A 20,645-nucleotide genomic window follows, 5' to 3' on the forward strand; every position below is an offset into this window, starting at 1 on the left:
TTTTTTTGAAACTAGAAGCAAGAATATGAATTTTAGAAATAAATACTAATTTTGTGATAGAACATCTGATGGTATAAGAATTTAAGCTGAATTGGAAATATAAATAGTGATTTTTGTGATAGAACATCTGATGGTATCAGAATTTAAGATGAATTTTATATATAAATAGTGATTTTTGTGATAGAACATCTGATGGTATAAGAATTTAAGATGAATTTTAGTAATAACTCGTTATTTTTGTGAAAAAACATCTGATGGTATCAGAATTGAAGTTGAATTTTAGAAATAACTAGTTTCATTTTGTGATAGAACATCTGATGGTGTAAGAATTTAGGGTGAATTTTTTTTTTTCTCCTTTTCTTTTTCTCTCTTACCCTTTTCCCCTTTCTTTTTTTTTTTGCTTGGCCCCTCTAGCAGTCCTTTTAGCAACATCTTTGGCCAAGTGGTTAAGGCGATGGATTACAAATCCATTGAGGTCGAATTCTGCCGACAACAATGTCATATTTGGCAAAGAAAAAATGGCATAATTTCACAAAGAAGTCATAGGCATGTATGTCGTCCAAAATTAGACAAAAAAAGTCATACTTCAGTATGTCGTCCAAAATTTTACAAAAAAGTCATAGTATACGTCCAAAATTATAAAAACATCCAAAATTTGACAAAAATTCAAAATATACGTCCAAAATGTTATCAAGAAAATGTAGTCACAAGCGTTGTCGTGACCGAGTGGTTAAGGCGATGGATTTGAAATCAATTGGGGTTTCCCCGCGCAGGTTAGCATCCTGCCGACAACGATGTCATATTTGGCAAAGAAAAATTGGCATAATCTGACAAAGAAGTCATAGGCTTGTATGTCGTCCAAAATTAGACAAAAAAGTCGTACTTCAGTATGTCGTCCAAAATTTGCTAAAAAGTCATAGTATCCGTCCAAAATTATAAAAACATCCAAAATTTGACAAAATTCAAAATATAAATCCAAAATTTTATCTAAAAAATGTACTTACAGATGTTGTCGTGGCCGAGTGGTTAAGGCGATGGATTAGAAATCCATTGGGGTCTCCCCGCGCAGGTTCGAATCCTGCCGACAACGATGTCATATTTGGCAAAGAAAAAATGGCATAATCTGACAAAGAAGTCATAGGCTTGTATGTCGTCCAAAATTAGACAAAAAAGTCGTACTTCAGTATGTCGTCCAAAATTTGCTAAAAAGTCATAGTATCCGTCCAAAATTATAAAAACATCCAAAATTTGACAAAATTCAAAATATATGTCCAAAATTTTATCTAAAAAATTAACTCACAGGTGTTGTCGTGGCTGAGTGGTTAAGGCGATGGATTTGAAATCCATTGGGGTTTCCCCGCGCAGGTTCGAATCCTGCCGACATTTGGCAAAGAAAAAAATGGCATAATCTGACAAAGAAGTCAGATTATGCTGTCTACTCAGATTATGAAGAAGTCAGATTATGCTGTCTACTGAAGTAAACAAGTAGACAGCATAATCTCCCCGCGCAGGTTCGAATCCTGCCGACAACGATGTCATATTTGGCAAAGAAAAAATGGCATAATCTGACAAAGAAGTCAGAGGCTTGTATGTCGTCCAAAATTACACAAAAAAGTCGTACTTCAGTATGTCGTCCAAAACTTGCTAAAATGTCATAGTATACGTCCAAAATTATAAAAACATCCAAAATTTGACAAAATTCAAAATATACGTCCAAAATTTGATCTAAAAAATGTACTCACAGGTTTTGTCGTGGCCGAGTGGTTAAGGTGATGGATTTGAAATCCTTTGGGGTTTCCCCGCGCAGGTTTGAATCCTGCCGACAACGATGTCATATTTGGCAAAGAAAAAATGGCATAATCTGACAAAGAAGTCATAGGCTTGTATGTCGTCCAAAAAAGTCATACTTCAGTATGTCGTCCAAAATTTGCTAAAAAGTCATAGTATCCGTCCAAAATTATAAAAACATCCAAAATTTGACAAAATTCAAAATATACGTCCAAAATTTTATCTAAAAAATTTACTCACAGGTGTTGTCGTGGCCGAGTGGTTAAGGCGATGGATTTGAAATCCATTGGGGTCTCCCCGCGCAGGTTCGAATCCTGCCGACAACGATGTCATATTTGGCAATGAAAAAATGGCATAATCTGACAAAGAAGTCATAGGCTTGTATGTCGTCCAAAATTAGACAAAAAAGTCGTACTTCAGTATGTCGTCCAAAATTTGCTAAAAAGTCATAGTATCCGTCCAAAATTATAAAAACATCCAAAATTTGACAAAATTCAAAATATACGTCCAAAATTTTATCTAAAAAATTAACTCACAGGTGTTGTCGTGGCTGAGTGGTTAAGGCGATGGATTTGAAATCCATTGGGTGTTTCCCCGCGCAGGTTCGAATCCTGCCAACATTTGGCAAAGAAAAAAATGGCATAATCTGACAAAGAAGTCAGATTATGCTGTCTACTCAGATTATGAAGAAGTCAGATTATGCTGTCTACTGAAGTAAACAAGTAGACAGCATAATCTCCCCGCTCAGGTTCGAATCCTGCCGACAACGATGTCATATTTGGCAAAGAAAAAATGGCATAATCTGACAAAGAAGTCATAGGCTTGTATGTCGTCCAAAATTACACAAAAAAGTCGTACTTCAGTATGTCGTCCAAAATTTGCTAAAAAGTCATAGTATACGTCCAAAATTATAAAAACTTCCAAAATTAGACAAAATTCAAAATATTCGTCCAAAATTTTATCTAAAAAATGTACTCACAGGTGTTGTCGTGGCCGAGTGGTTAAGGCGATGGATTTGAAATCCATTGGGGTTTCCCCGCGCAGGTTCGAATCCTACCGACAACGATCTCATATTTGGCAAAGAAAAAATGGCATAATCTGACAAAGAAGTCATAGGCTTGTATGTCGTCCAAAAAAGTCATACTTCAGTATGTCGTCCAAAATTTGCTAAAAAGTCATAGTATCCGTCCAAAATTATAAAAACATCCAAAATTTGACAAAATTCAAAATATAAATCCAAAATTTTATCTAAAAAATTTACTCACAGATGTTGTCGTGGCCGAGTGGTTAAGGCGATGGATTAGAAATCCATTGGGGTCTCCCCGCGCAGGTTCGAATCCTGCCGACAACGATGTCATATTTGGCAAAGAAAAAATGGCATAATCTGACAAAGAAGTCATAGGCTTGTATGTCGTCCAAAAAAGTCATACTTCAGTATGTCGTCCAAAATTTGCTAAAAAGTCATAGTATCCGTCCAAAATTATAAAAACATCCAAAATTTGACAAAATTCAAAATATAAATCCAAAATTTTATCTAAAAAATTTACTCACAGATGTTGTCGTGGCCGAGTGGTTAAGGCGATGGATTAGAAATCCATTGGGGTCTCCCCGCGCAGGTTCGAATCCTGCCGACAACGATGTCATATTTGGCAAAGAAAAAATGGCATAATCTGACAAAGAAGTCATAGGCTTGTATGTCGTCCAAAATTAGACAAAAAAGTCGTACTTCAGTATGTCGTCCAAAATTTGCTAAAAAGTCATAGTATCCGTCCAAAATTATAAAAACATCCAAAATTTGACAAAATTCAAAATATAAATCCAAAATTTTATCTAAAAAATTTACTCACAGGTGTTGTCGTGGCCGTACCCGTCAGTTTCTGGCCTGCCTCTGAGGTCCTAACAGGTCCTAACCAGGTCCTAACAGGTCCTAACCAGGTCCGAACACAGTCCTAACGAGATCAAAGAGTTTCAATCGAGGTCCGAACACAGCTCCGAACACAGCTCCGAACAAGCCACGTGATGTAGGGGGCGTGGTTATCTCGTTAGCGTGTCGGACATATTTTTCACCGCATACACCTGAACGATCGCGAATAAAGGTTTGGAAACTTGATTAATACTATAAATGAAACGGCGTCTATAAGCCGAATGTTGAACCGTGTGGAAAAAAATACACAGTTTAATTTTCCCTCCCTTCAGCGCGATTGTAACTACGTTGCATTCATACATGTAGCGTAGCGGCTTTGCTAACAGAGGTTCTGCCTGTCAGAAATAAGAAAACGTTTTATTGCCAAGTACGTTTTTTACACATACAAGGAATTTGTTTTGGTGTTGTTGGTGCATGTCAGACATCTCTAAATATAAGAATATATAGTGTATAAGGGCGTTGCTGTACATACCAGCACTGTAATAATGGTGATGATAATAATAATAATAATTATAACTGTATTTATATAGCACCTTTTAAAACATACATTTACAAAGTGCTTTAACAATATTAAAACAATAATGCAAAACATACCTACATACATACATTATGTACTTACATATACATTAGTGCTGAAACAATTAATCAATGAATCGATTATTAATCGATTACTAAATGAATCGACAACTATTTTGATAATCGATTAATCAAAGCTTTTTTCATGATCAAAACAAAATTTCTGATTGTTTAAGCTCCTTAAATGTGAGTTTTTTCTTTGTTTCTTTGCTCTGGATAACAAAAATCATTAAAAGTGAATCATTTTGGTTTGTGGACAAAACAAGACATTTGAGAACATCATCATTTCCAGGTTTGACAAACACAGATCGACATTTTTTAAGGTTTTCTGATATTTTATGGACCAAACTATTAATCGAGAAAATAATCGACAGATTAATCGATTATGAAAATAATCGTTAGTTGCAGCTCTAATATACAAGTACATACTGTACGTACATACATACATACATGTATAATTTCCTCCGCTCTGTGTCTGTCTGTACGTACACATAGCCTACAAGCTTGACATTAACCTGTTTTATATTTAATGCTTGCAGATGACTAAGACAGGAAAACCAGACAGTTACTGGCGGGACATCTGCATAAAATATGCCCAGGGCCAATTTCATTTCACTACTGGCAAACGGCCAGGGGTCAAGAAATGGAAAGCGTCTACAGCCATGTCAAACAGCTGCTGGAGGACAGCAGGGTTGTCCTGGACCAGACCAACTTGGTTCTGGTGCCAGTTAACAACACCACTGTGTCTTCATGGTGTGTGTTATTTCGTTTACCTTTCCAATACAGTCAAGACCGTATATAAATATTTAACCTCAGGAAAAACCTCCAACTGTATGCTTGAAAATATGTAATAACCTTAGGGGGACAGGCTCACATGTATAAAATAATCAATGTTTGTCTTGTAGGCTGCTTAGGAGGGATAAGAGGAAGGACAGGGACATGCTGCTGCAAGGCACTATACTTCCCAAACAGCTGCACCTGGCTAAGGAGTCTCTCCCTGCGATAAACACACTTCCGGCTGCCCCTGTGCAGCATGCTCATGAAGTGATGACATTTGAGGAGCCTGAAAACCACGAGGGGGAAGCTTTCCCCCGCCAGTGCACCCTGGCGGCAAACAGGCCTGTGTCCTATCTACCATTGCCACCTCCCCGATTCCCTCCACAATTTGTGCCAGCTCCTCCATTCATGCAAGCGCCTCCGTTCATGCAAGCTCCTTCTTTCCAGCAAGCTCCTTCTTTCCAGCAAGCTCCTTCTTCCCAGCAAGCTCCTTCTTTCCAGCAAGCTCCTCACCAGCAAGCGCCTCACCAGCAAGCGTGCCTTCCACCTCAGCCAAGGCAACGTGCCTGGAGACTGCAGAAAGCTTCCCAGGAAGATGAGGAGCTAGTGGCTATGGGCGCGCAACCACGAAAAAGGCTGGCAAAGGAACATTACCACTACACCTGCAAGGGGTGTGGCCATGAAAAAAATAAAAAGACTGGACACACCCAGCTGAAGGGGCGGTGGTACTGTCCAGCCTCAGGACTGACACTGGATCAGTGGAAGAACAGTTTAAAGTAGTTGCTGTCATTGTTATATTGTTACCAGCTGCGGCACGAAATGTCAGTGAATGCTGGTATTGTTTATAATTTGTGTCTGTTATTTTTGAAAATTATTCTAATGTTCAGTCTCTCTTCATGTCTGTCTGTTCGCAGATGGGTTCTAGTTTTACACTTACTGTGTGGTTCAATATTGTTCAAATAAATTAAATTTTATTTGAGCCAAGAACAGCCTTCACATTTTTATTTAATTTCCACTTGAAAAACAGGATGACAGTGAGTGTCAAGCCAGAGTTACTTGCAGAATCATTTTAAATTTGTTAACAAAACCTGACACTCTTTGTCTCAACCAAAGATTTTTGAAAAGTACTTTCTGTGCTCAATTTGGAGTTTGTTTTATTCACTTGTGCTGCACAGATTTGACCAAAAAAAGGAGCGGTAAAACATGTCGAAGTACTAAGTACTTCCTTAGTAGATACTAGAAAAAATAATATATATAATAAAAAATAAATTACTAAGTAATTTAATAAGTTTATGTTTACAATTATACAGTGTTAATACATTGTTTTGGTGCATGCTGCCACCTACAGTAGACTTTAGGAATGTCCAAAGCGCTTTGGTACATTGGGATGTTGCCACAGCACAGGTTCAAATCCCGCAAGAGACATGAAAATTAAAGTCATGATTAACCTTGCAATAAGTGCAGAGGTTTGTGTAAACAATGTTGAGAAGACAAGAGAGTAGAGAAGAAATGGATATCGTGTACATTTTGCTCCTTTTTTCTCCTTTTCTTTTTCCCTCTTTCCCCCCTTCCTTCCTCTCTCTTTTTTTCTTTGCCCCACCCGGGCAGTCCCTTTTGCCCCATCTTTGGCCGAGTGGTTAAGGCGATGGATTTGAAATCCATTGGGGTTTCCCCGCGCAGGTTCGAATCCTGCCGACAACGCTGTCATATTTGGCAAAGAAAAAATGGCATAATCTGACAAAGAAGTCATAGGCTTGTATGTCGTCCAAAAAAGTCATACTTCAGTATGTCGTCCAAAATTTGCTAAAAAGTCATAGTATCCGTCCAAAATTATAAAAAAATCCAAAATTTGACAAAATTCAAAATAAACGTCCAAAATTTTATCTAAAAAATTTACTCACAGGTGTTGTCGTGGCCGAGTGGTTAAGGCGATGGATTTGAAATCCATTGGGGTTTCCCCGCGCAGGTTCGAATCCTGCCGACAACGATGTCATATTTGGCAAAGAAAAAATGGCATAATCTGACAAAGAAGTCATAGGCTTGTATGTCGTCCAAAAAAGTCATACTTCAGTATGTCGTCCAAAATTTGCTAAAAAGTCATAGTATCCGTCCAAAATTATAAAAACATCCAAAATTTGACAAAATTCAAAATATAAATCCAAAATTTTATCTAAAAAATTTACTCACAGGTGTTGTCGTGGCCGAGTGGTTAAGGCGATGGATTAGAAATCCATTGGGGTTTCCCCGCGCAGGTTCGAATCCTGCCGACAACGATGTCATATTTGGCAAAGAAAAAATGGCATAATCTGACAAAGAAGTCATAGGCTTGTATGTCGTCCAAAAAAGTCATACCTCAGTATGTCGTCCAAAATTTGCTAAAAAGTCATAGTATCCGTCCAAAATTATAAAAACATCCAAAATTTGACAAAATTCTAAATATCCGTCCAAAATTTTATCTAAAAAATGTACTCACAGGTGTTGTCGTGGCCGAGTGGTTAAGGCGATGGATTAGAAATCCATTGGGGTCTCCCCGCGCAGGTTCGAATCCTGCCGACAACGATGTCATATTTGGCAAAGAAAAAATGGCATAATCTGACAAAGAAGTCATAGGCTTGTATGTTTCGTCCAAAATTACACAAAAAAGTTGTACTTCAGTATGTCGTCCAAAATTTGCTAAAAAGTCATAGTATCCGTCCAAAATTATAAAAACATCCAAAATTTGACAAAATTCAAAATATACGTCCAAAATTTTATCTAAAAAATTTACTCAATTGAAGCTGAATTTTAGAAAAAACTCGTAATTTTTGTGATAGAACATCTGATGGTATAAAATTTTAAGATGAGTTATAGTAATAACTCGTTATTTTTGTTAAAAAACATCTGATGGTATCTGAATTGAAGCTGAATTTTAGAAATAACTCGTTATTTTTGTGATAGAACATCTGATGGTGTAAGAATTTGGGGTGAAATTTTTCTTTTTTTCTCCTTTTCTTTTTCCCTTTTCCCCCTTTCCCCTTTTTTTTTTTTTTTTTTTCCTTGCCCCCCTCTAGCAGTCCCTTGGCCGTACCCTCCTCCTAACACATTCCTAACAGGTCCTAACACATTTCTAACAAATCCTAACAAATTCTAACAAAGTCCTAACAAGTCCTAACAGGTCCTAACAGGTCCTAACAGGTCCTAACAAAGTCCTAACAGTTCCTAACAAAGTGCTAACAAAATTCTAAGACCTCCCCCTCCGTTCAGGATGGGGCAAAAGAGCCAATTAGATTCTAAGATAAGTCTGTGTGGGCGGGACATCACCCGGATGGATGAGTGACTGTTGCTAGCTGCTGATTGGACGACTACGGTGTTCAGCGTGAAACTTTTTACGCTCAATCATTCGTTCTGATTTACCGAAAGCTCACAAGGAAGTACTAAAATTAATGTCTTAAACTAATCATCTTAAACTATGTGTTGTTTCGGTGACATGATATTGAAACTGGTACTGTTATATTTTCAATCCGAGGATATAAGGTCCGGTCTCGGTCCGAGGTAAATTAAAAAAATTACCGCCATTAGCGTTGATGCCGGTGGTGACGTGTGTAGGCAAACCGAGCCGTCCTGCGGCGCAGCGATACACGACTAAAGTGTGTGTGTGAGAGAAACTGTGTGTCTTTTCTTTTCTCTCCATGTGATTTTGTTTTTTGTGTTTTCTCTCATGCCCTCCCTGATCTTTCAGTTGTTTTTTTTCTTTTGATTTGTGTAGTGCTTTGTATTTCTCTGTTTCTCTGTAAAGAATTACTATGTTTAAAACACCTTTTTTGTGTAAAATTTGTACTTCACAGGAGATATATTGTGTTTAAAGTTTAAAGAAAGCAATTAAACTAAAGTCTTTGAATTTAAATATACCTTTTGACATTCATTCTATGATTTTATATAAATAAATATCTGTTATAAGCTTCAGGTTTATTTTCTTCAGCACCAGCATCAGCACCCACCATGGACAGATAACCTTGTGGCGATTCATCGCAATTAATTACAGAAAATTGTGCGATTAATTTGTTTAAACCCCCTGTGTTCGGTCAAATTCCCCGTAAATGTGATATTTTTGGGAAAATTATCCTCTGCAAGTGCGGCTATCATGAGGTAGGTGATATATACCAGTGGTCCCCAACCACCGGGCAATTGGGTGGCAATTGGTCGGTACCAATCAATTGGTACCGGGCCGCACAAGAAATAATTAATAATTTCCGTTTTATTTATTATCCAAGTATGAACAATCTTTTATTTTGAAAAACCTTTTATTTTGAAAAATGACCGGATTCTCTCGGTTACATCTGTGCGCCAAAATTTAACCCACAAGCTAGCAAAATGAGTAAGAAACAGACGTCATTGGAAAGTTTATTTGCGAAGGGGAAAAGGCCCAGTGAAGAGACAGAAGAAGAGCCTACGACTTCCAAGAAAAATAAAGCTTTTAAAATTTAACAGACAATACCAGGAGAGCTACTTGAAATATGGATTTATTGCGGCAGGTGATTCCCACATACCAAGCCCGCTCTGCATAATATGCGGCGACCGGCTTGGACATAAGCAACACACTTCGGGTGTCATTGTCTACCATCACTCCCAGATGGGACCGTCTCATTACAGAGAAACAAGCTCAGGGCTCCCATTGATTTGGCGTTATGGTGAGTTAAAATTTTCATTCACTTTATATTCGTTTTTGTGGCGTATCGGTATCTTATTTTGCAGGCATGTTTATACGTTACCATAGCAACTAGAGTTAGCGTTAGAGCAGTGGTCGAGAAGAGGAGAGCTTGTGAGTCTTAGCGGGCACACAAACATGCAGAAGCGTGATCTGACGCTTCAAACTTTATTTCAGCTGTTTAATAATAAATAATATATTACAATATAATCAGCCCCCCCCCCCCCCCCCCCGGGCCGCGGTAAAATTGTCAAGCGTTTACCGGTCCTTGGTGATAAAAAGGTTGGGGACCACTGATATATACAACAATTGGTGTTAAGCTATATCCATTATGAACGCCACTTCCCCCATGCTATATTGCCTAAACATTTAGTCTGTGATACAAATACACTGATTTGTCAGTGTCTAACAGTGTGAGTACATAATTATTTGGATGCAGACCACTGTCAGGCTTAAGGGAAATGTACTGTTAATGTAAACCCCGTTTTGTTCTCCCCATTCACCAGAGAAGGCTGGAACAGCATCAGCCAGTTCACGTCAGCTGAGTGCCCAAGGGGCAAGTGCTGCAGCTGGAAGAGCTCCTGGTGTACCAGCCAGCACAAGTGCAGCAGCTGGACAATCTACAAGTTCACAGGACAGTGTAGTACAGAAAGCCCCAGCTCTCTGCAGGATGAGCGAGGGGAAGTCTATCACATGTGTTACGGCCGCTGAGCTGGTGATGGGCAGCAACACTAGAACTTTATCACCTTCCTCAAAACTGCGAGATACAACGTAACAATCTTAATGGGCTTCATGACTGATTGTGTTGATAACCTGGGCACCGCAAATTTTGTCAGCAAGTTACACTTGCTAAAAGGTTATTGGCAGGTACCTTTAACGGACCGCGCCAGAGAAATTTCTGCATTTGTCACACCTGATCATTTCTGCCAGTACAATGTAATCGCTTTTGGTATGCGTAACGCTCCTGCTACATTCCAGAGACTAGTTAACACCGTATTATCTGGTTTGCCAAATTGCAATGCTTATCTCGATGATTTAATCATTTATTCAGATACATGGGAAAAGCACATGCAGGTATTGGAGCAGGTTTTTGACCGTTGAGCCCGCGCTACATTGACTCTAAATTTGGCCAAATGCGGGTTTGGAAAAGCCACTCTAACATACCTCGGTCAGCAGGTTGGACAGGGACAAGTGCGCCCTGCTGAAGCGAAGATTGTTGCCATTAAAGATTTCCCCGTTCCAACCACACGAAAAGCATTGTGTCGGTTCTTAGGAATGGCTGGTTACTACAGGCGTTATTGCCGCAACTTCTCCACTATCGCCTTTCCACTAACAAGCTTACTCAGCACTAAGGTCGTCTACGTGTGGACCACAGAATGCCAGGTAGCGTTTGATAGTGTTAAGACTTTGTTAAGTCACGCTCCTGTGCTTGCAGCCCCTGATTTTTCCACACCGTTTAAGCTCGAGGTAGATGCTAGTGCAGTGGGCGCTGGTGCAGTCCTGTTACAGACGGGGGAGGATGGTTTTGATCATCCTGTTGCGTACTTTTCCCGCAAGTTCAACAGACACCAGGCAAATTATTCCACCATTGAGAAAGAAACCCTTGCTTTGTTGTTAGCGCTACAACACTTTGAGGTCTATGTTGGGTCTACTTCTTTACCTGTTACTGTGTTCACTGATCATAATCCCCTTGTTTTTCTGTCTCGCATGTTTAATCACAATCAACGACTCATGCGGTGGGCCCTGTTGGTACAGGATTTTAACCTCGACATTCGACATAAAAAAGGATCTGACAATTTGTTAGCTGATGCCTTGTCTAGGCTATAAAGATTAGCTATGTGTTATGTATGTAACCTTAACATCAAGCCATAAGGGCTTGTAATTTAAGGGGGGGGTGGGGGGATGTTACGGCCGCTGCTGGCTGCGGTTTAGTTTATGTTCATTGTGTGTTCCCATGAGTGATTCTTCCAGGCATGCAAAGCAAGCTGTGTGATTCCCTGATGAGGATTGGTCCGGCTGAAGCAGAGGCGGTGTATTTCCTGCATCCTGTCCACCTGCGTCTGTGATTGGTGTGGCTGTGTGTCTACCGGATCTACCAATCGAGACTCTGCAATCAACCCCAGCTGCAACATAAATAGCTTGTGGGCCCTCAGTTCATGGCGGCTGTGAGTCAGTGATCAGTTCGCCTCGCTGTTGGTTACATACTGTTGTGTTAAAGCCTATTGAAATAGAGTGTTTGTTTAGTTTTGCCTGGCTGGAAACTATTTGAGTTGTTTTAGCCAGTGTGCTAAATCTTTGTACGTTTAACTAGTTCAGAGAGTACCTTGATGGTCTCTCCTTCCTTTGTTGAGTTCTTTTGCAGAATAGCTGTTTGTTTGTTTTGTGCTGTTTTGTTTGTAAAGCTTATGGGTGCTGACCTCCTTTAGTTATTTGGTGTTCCTTCTTTTTTTTTTCTCAAGAACTAAATAGTGGTTGATGTTACTTTGTGTTTTAGTTATTTGTCAGCACCTGTACAGCCTCCTTCTGTTGTGTTTTCTTGTGCATGTGCACCCTCCTTATTTAATTAAATGCCTGACTTTACCCTAAACCAGTCCAGTTGTCCCTTTCCACCTCATTTCTAATTCCCAATCACTTGTTACTGCTCTCCATAACGGGCCGGGTCGTAACACATGCTCACTGTGTAGTCGGGAGGTGATGGGTGAGGACTACACACAGCACCTGTCAGACTACCATGTCCAGGAGCAGTGTGGTGCAAAGGTCTGGGGAGGTGCTGGATTATCACAGCACATAGAGAATGCTCACCTTTTGAGCTGTCCAACAGAACCCACAGATGTTCCGACTCCAAAAGAACAAGACACAGAAACACCGGCGCTACAGCAACACAGCAACCCACCAGTCGTTCCAGTCCCTGCTCCTGCCCTTCCCATAGCCCAGGAGACATCATTGGCTCCTGCTCTTTCCACAGCCCAACAGACGTCACCGGCGGCACCATAACGACAGCTCCTCACTCTGCTGCCTCCTCAAGTGGACTGGGTGAGTTTTCTGCCAAAGCAGTTCTCAAAGGTAATCAATCAGGCTGACCAGGAGTGGATCGCACAAATTCTTTATGAAAGAACAGGACAGCTTAGGCAAAGCCTCACACAGAACTGGTACCATCCTCCAAGCCCCCCTAGATCCACCTCACCTCCAGATCCATGTCACTATTTTAGGCAGCGTATGTTCCTGTGGGCTCCAATGAGGATGTGGGGCATTCCTCTTAAATGCACACAGTGCAAAAAGAAGATGCACCACTCTGGTATTTACACAAAAGTGAGAGAGGTGACAGATGTGGACTCCAGATATTATCTGGTTGGTGGAGACTACCCAAGGTGCAGTAACTGCATGATCCCTGTCTGCCCTTGGAGTAGTGAGATCTTGCAGCAGCTGGATCCCTCCCATCGTAACAAGTTTCCAGCTGTCCTAACAACAAAGCTGGCACTGGACAGGAAGTGTGTCACAATGTTGCGTCCACGCGCAGTAGTGAACAGCTCCAGCTATCTGCAACAAGCCTTGCAGGAGTCGACTACCTCACTGATTGTGAGGTCCATAAAAAGTCCTGTGTCCTCACCCAGTCCGAACCTGTATACCAACAGCCACCTCCCTTCTGTCCTCTGCCCCTGGCTCAGTGGTTTGAAACTGTCCACGCAAATGAGATTCTTGACCACCTGGACGAGTTGAAAGGTGTGATCACCTCAACTTATGGCAGAATCTTAAAGCTTGACTCCACCAAGAAGGTAAAAGTAAATTCATGTAAACTTGATTTCATCCGTGTTTATTAGTATTTCCAATGATTTTTGAGATGTATTTGCTAATGTTTTTTGTAGATCACTAAAAAGCTTGCAGGTGGTGTTGAGAACACGGCCACGTGGATGACCAATATTGGGAATGAACTTGGCCAAGTTCTAAATTCAGTGCTGACCACTGGTGAGGGGGCTGGCCTTGATGACCTGTGCCAAGGCGTTGTCCGGAGGTACAGGGATGCTGGTGAGCCAGAGCCAGAGGCCATATATGTGGACAGGGACTGCTGCAGTGAGTCAGGTGTGTTGCCTTCAATTTGTGCTGTGATGTGAATTTGCTATGTTTGATAAACAGTTTCAGCAGGATATTGATGTGATTGGTAATGGGCTAACTGGAAACAATCAGAATTACATGCATTTATGTCAAGTTGTTTTTTATAGGGGTGAGCCGGTTCTTGACTGGTTTCGTCCATGGACATCCACAGTGAGACTGGATGTCTTTCATTTCATGAGGCGTTTCACCAAGGGTCTGACCACTGAGCACCATCCACTATATGGCACGTTCTGCTCAAAACTGTCCAGCTGTATTTTCGAGTGGGACAAGGCTGACATAGATAACCTGAAACAGGCGAAGAGGGCAGAGCTGGTGAAGAAACACCAGGGTCACACTCCTACGCACAGCCAGGTGTTAGCAAGCATCACCTCTAGTGAACTGGCCAAGCACTGCCGCAGGAGAACCCAAGGGGTTGAGGAGACTCGCACCCTCATCCAACAACTCCTGGACTCTATGTGGGACCTCACAGACACCTTAGGGTTGCCTCTCATCAATCATGAGAGCATGTCTCATGTGTGGGAGATGCAACAGCATCACTTGCCCTGCATCCAGGATCCACCTGGTGTACAGTTGTACACAAACACAGGATCCAGGTTGGAGAAGGGCGATAAAGCGCTTGACGTCCTGAGATGTGGCAGAGGGTCCTCCTCTCTCTCGAGAGAGAGCTTTCATAAGCACCAATGTGGTTTCATCCCAGGCAAGTTTAAACTCTAAACATTTTGAATATTTTGTTAATGAATGCTGTGTATTTAGTATTAAAATCTGTATTTATTATTACACTAAGGTCCATGTTGCAATTTATTTTGAATGTTATATCTTCCTTGTAAGTTGCTTTGAATAAAAACGTCTGCTAAATGACTCAACATTTTATTTTTTTGTTGTCACCAATACTTTTGTCTTGCCAGGGTGGAGATGTAATGCGCTGCATACACAAATGTATATGCTTGAGGGGGTGTCCAGATGGAACACTAATCGGGCTCAGCAGGCTCTGAATATGAGCGTAACGTCACACACGAGGATATATGATGTCCGTCTGATGTCCAGTGTGAACGTCCTCAGCAACAGAGTCCTGGCAAGTGCACTTCTGCCAGAGTTTAAGTCCCCGGGAAAACCTACTGGTAAAATTCTCATGGCAACAAAAGAACAGATGCTGAACAATATTCTATTAATGACCAAACTGCCAGATCATGATGGTTACATTTCTATTCATTCACTTATTTTACTTCAATCTTATTTTTCCTGGCGACTACTTATGGCAGGTGAGCTTATTGCGGTGGAGTACTTGCTGGCCCAGTCCAACAGAGGAGATCTGCTGAGTGTGCCTGGTGAAATTGGTGCTCCTCTGCCAGACTTGCTGGAGGGAGTTCAGCAGGATGAGTGTCCTGATGTGACAATACCTCAGGCCACAGATATTTTTTTTCAGTCTTCTTCTCAGGTAATGATGTGATAGCCCTCTGACAATCTATCAGAACATTTTCACTGTAAATCTGCAGAGGGCAATTCTTTTGTGTTACATGGGCACAACAAAGTTCACTTCATTGAACCCCTCTCACTCACTTACAAATAATTCCTTTAGGGACCTAGAGTGGAAAGTGAAGGTGCATCTGTCAGCTCCCCATTTGAGGACAGTGAGCCTATCACTTCGACACCGGTAAAGTGGCTAATGTCTGAATGTTGCTTAATTGTTTCTCTTAAATTAGATATATGAATTGTTTTTGTTTTCATTTAATTTGACAGGATCGTCGGTGTGACCCCAGAGGCATTCCCGGATGGGAGGCAGTTGATGCCTTGGCAGGGTACCTTGTCCGTCTTAACCGGACAGTAACTGCTCTTTCTAAGACAGAAATAGCAGAAATACTGAGGTTGTACTCATGTCTGGATCCCTTTGACAAGGGGTGGAGCTTCCTCAGCAGGTCCACGTGGCAGAGGAATCCCTACTGGCAGCCCTGGACCTACCATCTGAGCCTGTTCCACATGGGCATGCAGATATGGAATTCCAGGAACCGGAAAATCGTGAGGGTGAGGCGGTGATTCGCCGACGTCGCTGTGCGAGAACTCAGGTTTCCAGAGAAGGTGCTTTGTCTGACCAATCAGCGTCTCAGTCACAGGGCTGGTCCCCATACCAACCACCGTCAACTACAGTGTCTCACTCTCAGGGCTGGTCCCCATACCAACCACCGTCAACTCCAGCGTCTCACTCTCAGGGCTGGTCCCCATACAAACCACCACCACCACCTCCAGCCACTCACTCTCAGGGCTGGTTCTCAAACCTGCCGCCACCACCTCCAGCCACTTACTCTCAGGGGGGCTTTCCAGACCAACCACCATCAGGTCCAACACCTCAACCTCAGGACTGGCTGTCTTACCAGTCAGATCTAGCTTGTCGCAATCGATACCGGGAATGGAGATTTCTTGAGGATAAGGAGCAAGAGATGAGAGGTTAGCCCCAAAAGAAGCGACAAAGGAAGGAAAACTACCACTACCAGTGTAAAATGTGTGGTAAGGCAAAATCAAAAATTACTGGCCACATACAGACACGAGGGAAATGGTACTGTCCAGCATCTGGACAGACCATTGAAGAGTGGAAAAGCACCGTGTAACTATTTATATTTTGTTCAGATATTTTTTGTTTTATTTAAGAGTTAAATCATTTATTTTAAGTGTTCATTGTAAAAACAGTTGCAAGTTCATACAGTTCATACATAAAAAAAATGTAGTTGCATTTGGAAGCTTTAAGTAGAAAAAAAGAAACCCAGTAGAAAAAAAAAAGTTCAAGCAGTTGCAAGTTATGTCAAAAATAGAGTTGATTTTCAACTAAGAACAAAACAACAAAACAAACACAACACTTGTGGTGTTACAGCAACACAGCCATCCTTTGGGTGGAAGATTCCAGGTGCAAATCCTGGCAAGAGTGTGCAACTTATAACATAGTACCAATAATAATGGAACAATAGAACAATAAATACTTAATATAGCAATAATAGAGAAATATATACTTATTTTTGTGACAGAACATTTGATGGTATAAGAATTTAACATGAATTTTAGAAATAACTCATAATTTTTGTGATAGAACATCTGATGGTGTAAGAATTTAAGCTGAATTTTATATATTAACAGTGTGTTTTATGATAGAACATCTGATGGTATCAGAATTGAAGCTGAATTTTAGAAATAACTCGTTATTTTTGTAATAGAACATCAAAATGCCCTTATGGCATCAAATTTTCGACTTTTTTATAATTTTGGACGTACACTATGACTTTTTAGCAAATTTTGGACGACATACTGAGGTATGACTTTTTTCTCTAATTTTGGAAGACATACTGAAGTATGACTTTTTTGGACGACATACAAGCCTATGACTTCTTTGTCAGATTATGCCATTTTTTCTTTGCCAAATATGACAGCGTTGTCAGCAGGACTCGAACCTGCGCGGGGAGACCCCAATGGATTTCAAATCCATCGCCTTAACCACTCGGCCACGACAACACCTGTGAGGAAATTTTTTAGATAAAATTTTGGATTTATATTTTGAATTTTGTCAAATTTTGGAAGTTTTTATAATTTTGGACGGATACTACGACTTTTTAGCAAATTTTGGACGACAGACTGAAGTACGACTTTTTTGTCTAATTTTGGACGACATACAAGCCTATGACTTCTTTGTCAGATTATGCCATTTTTTCTTTGCCAAATATGACATCGTTGTTGGCAGGATTCGAACCTGCGCGGGGAAACCCCAATGGATTTCAAATCCATCGCCTTAACCACTCGGCCACGACAACACCTGTGAGTATATTTTTTAGATAAAATTTTGGACGTATATTTTGAATTTTGTCAAATTTTGGATGTTTTTATAATTTTGGACGTATACTATGACTTTTTAGCAAATTTTGGACGACATACTGAAGTACGACTTTTTTGTGTAATTTTGGATGACATACAAGCCTATGATTTCTTTGTCAGATTATGCCATTTTTTCTTTGCCAAATATGACATCGTTGTCGGCAGGATTCGAACCTGCGCGGGGAGACCCCAATGGATTTCAAATCCATCGCCTTAACCACTCGGCCACGACAACACCTGTGAGTAAATTTTTTAGATAAAATTTTGGACGTTTATTTTGAATTTTGTCAAATTTTGGATTTTTTTATAATATTGGACGGATACTATGACTTTTTAGCAAATTTTGGACGACATACTGAAGTATGACTTTTTTGGACGACATACAAGCCTATGACTTCTTTGTCAGATTATGCCATTTTTTCTTTGCCAAATATGACATCGTTGTTGGCAGGATTCGAACCTGCGCGGGGAAACCCCAATGGATTTCAAATCCATCGCCTTAACCACTCGGCCACGACAACACCTGTGAGTAAATTTTTTAGATAAAATTTTGGACGTATATTTTGAATTTTGTCAAATTTTGGATGTTTTTATAATTTTGGACGTATACTATGACTTTTTAGCAAATTTTGGACGACATACTGAGGTATGACTTTTTTGGACGACATACAAGCCTATGACTTCTTTGTCAGATTATGCCATTTTTTCTTTGCCAAATATGACATCGTTGTCGGCAGGATTCGAACCTGCGCGGGGAAACCCCAATGGATTTCTAATCCATCGCCTTAACCACTCGGCCACGACAACAACTGTGAGTAAATTTTTTAGATACAATTTTGGACGTATATTTTGAATTTTGTCAAATTTTGGATGTTTTTATAATTTTGGACGGATACTATGACTTTTTAGCAAATTTTGGACGACATACTGAAGTGAGACTTTTTTGTCTAATTTTGGACGACAGACAAGCCTATGACTTCTTTGTCAGATTATGCCATTTTTTCTTTGCCAAATATGACATCGTTGTCGGCAGGATTCGAACCTGCGCGGGGAGACCCCAATGGATTTCAAATCCATCGCCTTAACCACTCGGCCACGACAACACCTGTGAGGACATTTTTTAGATAAAATTTTGGATTTATATTTTGAATTTTGTCAAATTTTGGAAGTTTTTATAATTTTGGACGGATACTACGACTTTTTAGCAAATTTTGGACGACATAACAGATACGACTTTTTTGTCTAATTTTGGACAACATACAAGCCTATGACTTCTTTGTCAGATTATGCCATTTTTTCTTTGCCAAATATAACATCGTTGTCGGCAGGATTCGAACCTGCGCGGGGAGACCCCAATGGATTTCTAATCCATCGCCTTAACCACTCGGCCACGACAACACCTGTGAGGACATTTTTTAGATAAAATTTTGGATTTATATTTTGAATTTTGTCAAATTTTGGAAGTTTTTATAATTTTGGACGGATACTACGACTTTTTAGCAAATTTTGGACGACATAACAGATACGACTTTTTTGTCTAATTTTGGACAACATACAAGCCTATGACTTCTTTGTCAGATTATGCCATTTTTTCTTTGCCAAATATAACATCGTTGTCGGCAGGATTCGAACCTGCGCGGGGAGACCCCAATGGATTTCTAATCCATCGCCTTAACCACTCGGCCACGACAACACTTGCGACTACATTTTTTTGATAAAATTTTGGACGTATATTTTGAATTTTTGTCAAATTTTGGATGTCTTTATAAATTTGGACATATACTATGACTTTTTAGCAAATTTTGGACGACATACTGAAGTGAGACTTTTTTGTCTAATTTTGGACGACAGACAAGCCTATGACTTCTTTGTCAGATTATGCCATTTTTTCTTTGCCAAATATGACATCGTTGTCGGCAGGATTCGAACCTGCGCGGGGAGACCCCAATGGATTTCTAATCCATCGCCTTAACCACTCGGCCACGACAACCTTGTGAGTACATTTTTTAGATAAAATTTTGGACGTATATTTAGAATTTTGTCAAATTTTGGAGGTTTTTATAATTTTGGACGGATACTATGACTTTTTATCAAATTTTGGACGACATACTGAAGTATGACTTTTTTGGACGACATACAAGCCTATGACTTCTTTGTCAGATTATGCCATTTTTTCTTTGCCAAATACGTCATCTTTGTCGGCAGGATTCGAACCTGCGCGGGGAGACCCCAATGGATTTCTAATCCATCGCCTTAACCACTCGGCCACGACAACACCTGTGAGTACATTTTTTAGATAAAATTTTTGATTTATATTTTGAATTTTGTCAAATTTTGGATGTTTTTATAATTTTCGACGGATACTATGACTTTTTAGCAAATTTTGGACGACATACTGAAGTATGACTTTTTTGGACGACATACAAGCTTATGACTTCTTTGTCAGATTATGCCATTTTTTCTTTGCCAAATATGACATCGTTGTCGGCAGGATTCGAACCTGCGCGGGGAGACCCCAATGGATTTCTAATCCATCGCCTTAACCACTCGGCCACGACAACACCTGTGAGTACATTTTTTAGATAAAATTTTGGACGGATATTTAGAATTTTGTCAAATTTTGGATGTTTTTATAATTTTGGACGGATACTATGACTTTTTAGCAAATTTTGGACGACATACTGAGGTATGACTTTTTTGGACGACAGACAAGCCTATGACTTCTTTGTCAGATTATGCCATTTTTTCTTTGCCAAATATGACATCGTTGTCGGCAGGATTCGAACCTGCGCGGGGAAACCCCAATGGATTTCTAATCCATCGCCTTAACCACTCTAATAAGGATGGGGCAAAAGGGACTGCTAGAGGGGGGCAAGGAAAAAAAAAAAAAAAAGGGGAAAGGGGGAAAAGGGAAAAAGAAAAGGAGAAAAAAAGAGA

General features: G+C 40.2%; 1 protein-coding gene and 24 non-coding genes across 25 annotated transcripts; 14 read left to right on the forward strand and 11 right to left on the reverse strand.

Annotated features, from left to right (window-relative positions):
• Positions 1 to 712: 712 nt before the first annotated feature.
• trnas-uga (transfer RNA serine (anticodon UGA)) lies at positions 713 to 794 on the forward strand. Its single transcript has one exon. It is a non-coding gene; the product is annotated as a tRNA-Ser (tRNA).
• A 214-nt stretch (positions 795 to 1,008) lies between these two features.
• On the forward strand, positions 1,009 to 1,090 carry trnas-aga (transfer RNA serine (anticodon AGA)). Its single transcript has one exon. It is a non-coding gene; the product is annotated as a tRNA-Ser (tRNA).
• Positions 1,091 to 1,304: 214 nt separating this feature from the next.
• trnas-uga (transfer RNA serine (anticodon UGA)) lies at positions 1,305 to 1,390 on the forward strand. The gene has a single exon. It is a non-coding gene; the product is annotated as a tRNA-Ser (tRNA).
• Positions 1,391 to 1,744: 354 nt separating this feature from the next.
• trnas-uga (transfer RNA serine (anticodon UGA)) lies at positions 1,745 to 1,828 on the forward strand. The gene has a single exon. It is a non-coding gene; the product is annotated as a tRNA-Ser (tRNA).
• A 204-nt stretch (positions 1,829 to 2,032) lies between these two features.
• trnas-uga (transfer RNA serine (anticodon UGA)) lies at positions 2,033 to 2,114 on the forward strand. The gene has a single exon. It is a non-coding gene; the product is annotated as a tRNA-Ser (tRNA).
• Positions 2,115 to 2,325: 211 nt separating this feature from the next.
• Positions 2,326 to 2,411, forward strand: trnas-uga (transfer RNA serine (anticodon UGA)). The gene has a single exon. It is a non-coding gene; the product is annotated as a tRNA-Ser (tRNA).
• A 360-nt stretch (positions 2,412 to 2,771) lies between these two features.
• On the forward strand, positions 2,772 to 2,853 carry trnas-uga (transfer RNA serine (anticodon UGA)). The gene has a single exon. It is a non-coding gene; the product is annotated as a tRNA-Ser (tRNA).
• A 204-nt stretch (positions 2,854 to 3,057) lies between these two features.
• On the forward strand, positions 3,058 to 3,139 carry trnas-aga (transfer RNA serine (anticodon AGA)). Its single transcript has one exon. It is a non-coding gene; the product is annotated as a tRNA-Ser (tRNA).
• A 204-nt stretch (positions 3,140 to 3,343) lies between these two features.
• trnas-aga (transfer RNA serine (anticodon AGA)) lies at positions 3,344 to 3,425 on the forward strand. The gene has a single exon. It is a non-coding gene; the product is annotated as a tRNA-Ser (tRNA).
• A 1,491-nt stretch (positions 3,426 to 4,916) lies between these two features.
• Positions 4,917 to 6,503, forward strand: LOC131446449 (uncharacterized). Its single transcript, XM_058617675.1, has 2 exons — positions 4,917 to 5,041; positions 5,194 to 6,503. The coding sequence occupies exons 1-2, from the start codon at positions 4,932 to 4,934 to the stop codon at positions 5,843 to 5,845; spliced, it is 762 nt and encodes a 253-aa protein (XP_058473658.1). The 5' UTR covers positions 4,917 to 4,931; the 3' UTR covers positions 5,846 to 6,503.
• Positions 6,504 to 6,681: 178 nt separating this feature from the next.
• On the forward strand, positions 6,682 to 6,766 carry trnas-uga (transfer RNA serine (anticodon UGA)). The gene has a single exon. It is a non-coding gene; the product is annotated as a tRNA-Ser (tRNA).
• A 204-nt stretch (positions 6,767 to 6,970) lies between these two features.
• Positions 6,971 to 7,052, forward strand: trnas-uga (transfer RNA serine (anticodon UGA)). The gene has a single exon. It is a non-coding gene; the product is annotated as a tRNA-Ser (tRNA).
• Positions 7,053 to 7,256: 204 nt separating this feature from the next.
• trnas-aga (transfer RNA serine (anticodon AGA)) lies at positions 7,257 to 7,338 on the forward strand. Its single transcript has one exon. It is a non-coding gene; the product is annotated as a tRNA-Ser (tRNA).
• A 204-nt stretch (positions 7,339 to 7,542) lies between these two features.
• Positions 7,543 to 7,624, forward strand: trnas-aga (transfer RNA serine (anticodon AGA)). The gene has a single exon. It is a non-coding gene; the product is annotated as a tRNA-Ser (tRNA).
• Positions 7,625 to 17,269: 9,645 nt separating this feature from the next.
• On the reverse strand, positions 17,270 to 17,351 carry trnas-uga (transfer RNA serine (anticodon UGA)). The gene has a single exon. It is a non-coding gene; the product is annotated as a tRNA-Ser (tRNA).
• Positions 17,352 to 17,565: 214 nt separating this feature from the next.
• On the reverse strand, positions 17,566 to 17,647 carry trnas-uga (transfer RNA serine (anticodon UGA)). The gene has a single exon. It is a non-coding gene; the product is annotated as a tRNA-Ser (tRNA).
• A 214-nt stretch (positions 17,648 to 17,861) lies between these two features.
• trnas-uga (transfer RNA serine (anticodon UGA)) lies at positions 17,862 to 17,943 on the reverse strand. Its single transcript has one exon. It is a non-coding gene; the product is annotated as a tRNA-Ser (tRNA).
• Positions 17,944 to 18,147: 204 nt separating this feature from the next.
• On the reverse strand, positions 18,148 to 18,229 carry trnas-uga (transfer RNA serine (anticodon UGA)). The gene has a single exon. It is a non-coding gene; the product is annotated as a tRNA-Ser (tRNA).
• A 204-nt stretch (positions 18,230 to 18,433) lies between these two features.
• On the reverse strand, positions 18,434 to 18,515 carry trnas-aga (transfer RNA serine (anticodon AGA)). Its single transcript has one exon. It is a non-coding gene; the product is annotated as a tRNA-Ser (tRNA).
• A 214-nt stretch (positions 18,516 to 18,729) lies between these two features.
• On the reverse strand, positions 18,730 to 18,811 carry trnas-uga (transfer RNA serine (anticodon UGA)). The gene has a single exon. It is a non-coding gene; the product is annotated as a tRNA-Ser (tRNA).
• A 213-nt stretch (positions 18,812 to 19,024) lies between these two features.
• trnas-aga (transfer RNA serine (anticodon AGA)) lies at positions 19,025 to 19,106 on the reverse strand. Its single transcript has one exon. It is a non-coding gene; the product is annotated as a tRNA-Ser (tRNA).
• Positions 19,107 to 19,319: 213 nt separating this feature from the next.
• On the reverse strand, positions 19,320 to 19,401 carry trnas-aga (transfer RNA serine (anticodon AGA)). Its single transcript has one exon. It is a non-coding gene; the product is annotated as a tRNA-Ser (tRNA).
• Positions 19,402 to 19,616: 215 nt separating this feature from the next.
• On the reverse strand, positions 19,617 to 19,698 carry trnas-aga (transfer RNA serine (anticodon AGA)). Its single transcript has one exon. It is a non-coding gene; the product is annotated as a tRNA-Ser (tRNA).
• A 203-nt stretch (positions 19,699 to 19,901) lies between these two features.
• On the reverse strand, positions 19,902 to 19,983 carry trnas-aga (transfer RNA serine (anticodon AGA)). Its single transcript has one exon. It is a non-coding gene; the product is annotated as a tRNA-Ser (tRNA).
• Positions 19,984 to 20,187: 204 nt separating this feature from the next.
• trnas-aga (transfer RNA serine (anticodon AGA)) lies at positions 20,188 to 20,269 on the reverse strand. The gene has a single exon. It is a non-coding gene; the product is annotated as a tRNA-Ser (tRNA).
• Between the last annotated feature and the right edge of the window lie 376 nt (positions 20,270 to 20,645).

This window comes from Solea solea, chromosome 19 (genome assembly GCF_958295425.1).
Source record: "Solea solea chromosome 19, fSolSol10.1, whole genome shotgun sequence".
NCBI lineage: Eukaryota > Metazoa > Chordata > Actinopteri > Pleuronectiformes > Soleidae > Solea > Solea solea.

Excerpts from the sequence above, each read along its gene's own strand:
- LOC131446449 (XM_058617675.1), top strand. The coding sequence starts at position 4,932 with ATGGAAAGCGTCTACAGCCATGTCAAACAGCTGCTGGAGGACAGCAGG. Across the intron at positions 5,042-5,193 it reads AACACCACTGTGTCTTCATG|GCTGCTTAGGAGGGATAAGA; the intron begins GTGTGTGTTATT and ends TTTGTCTTGTAG.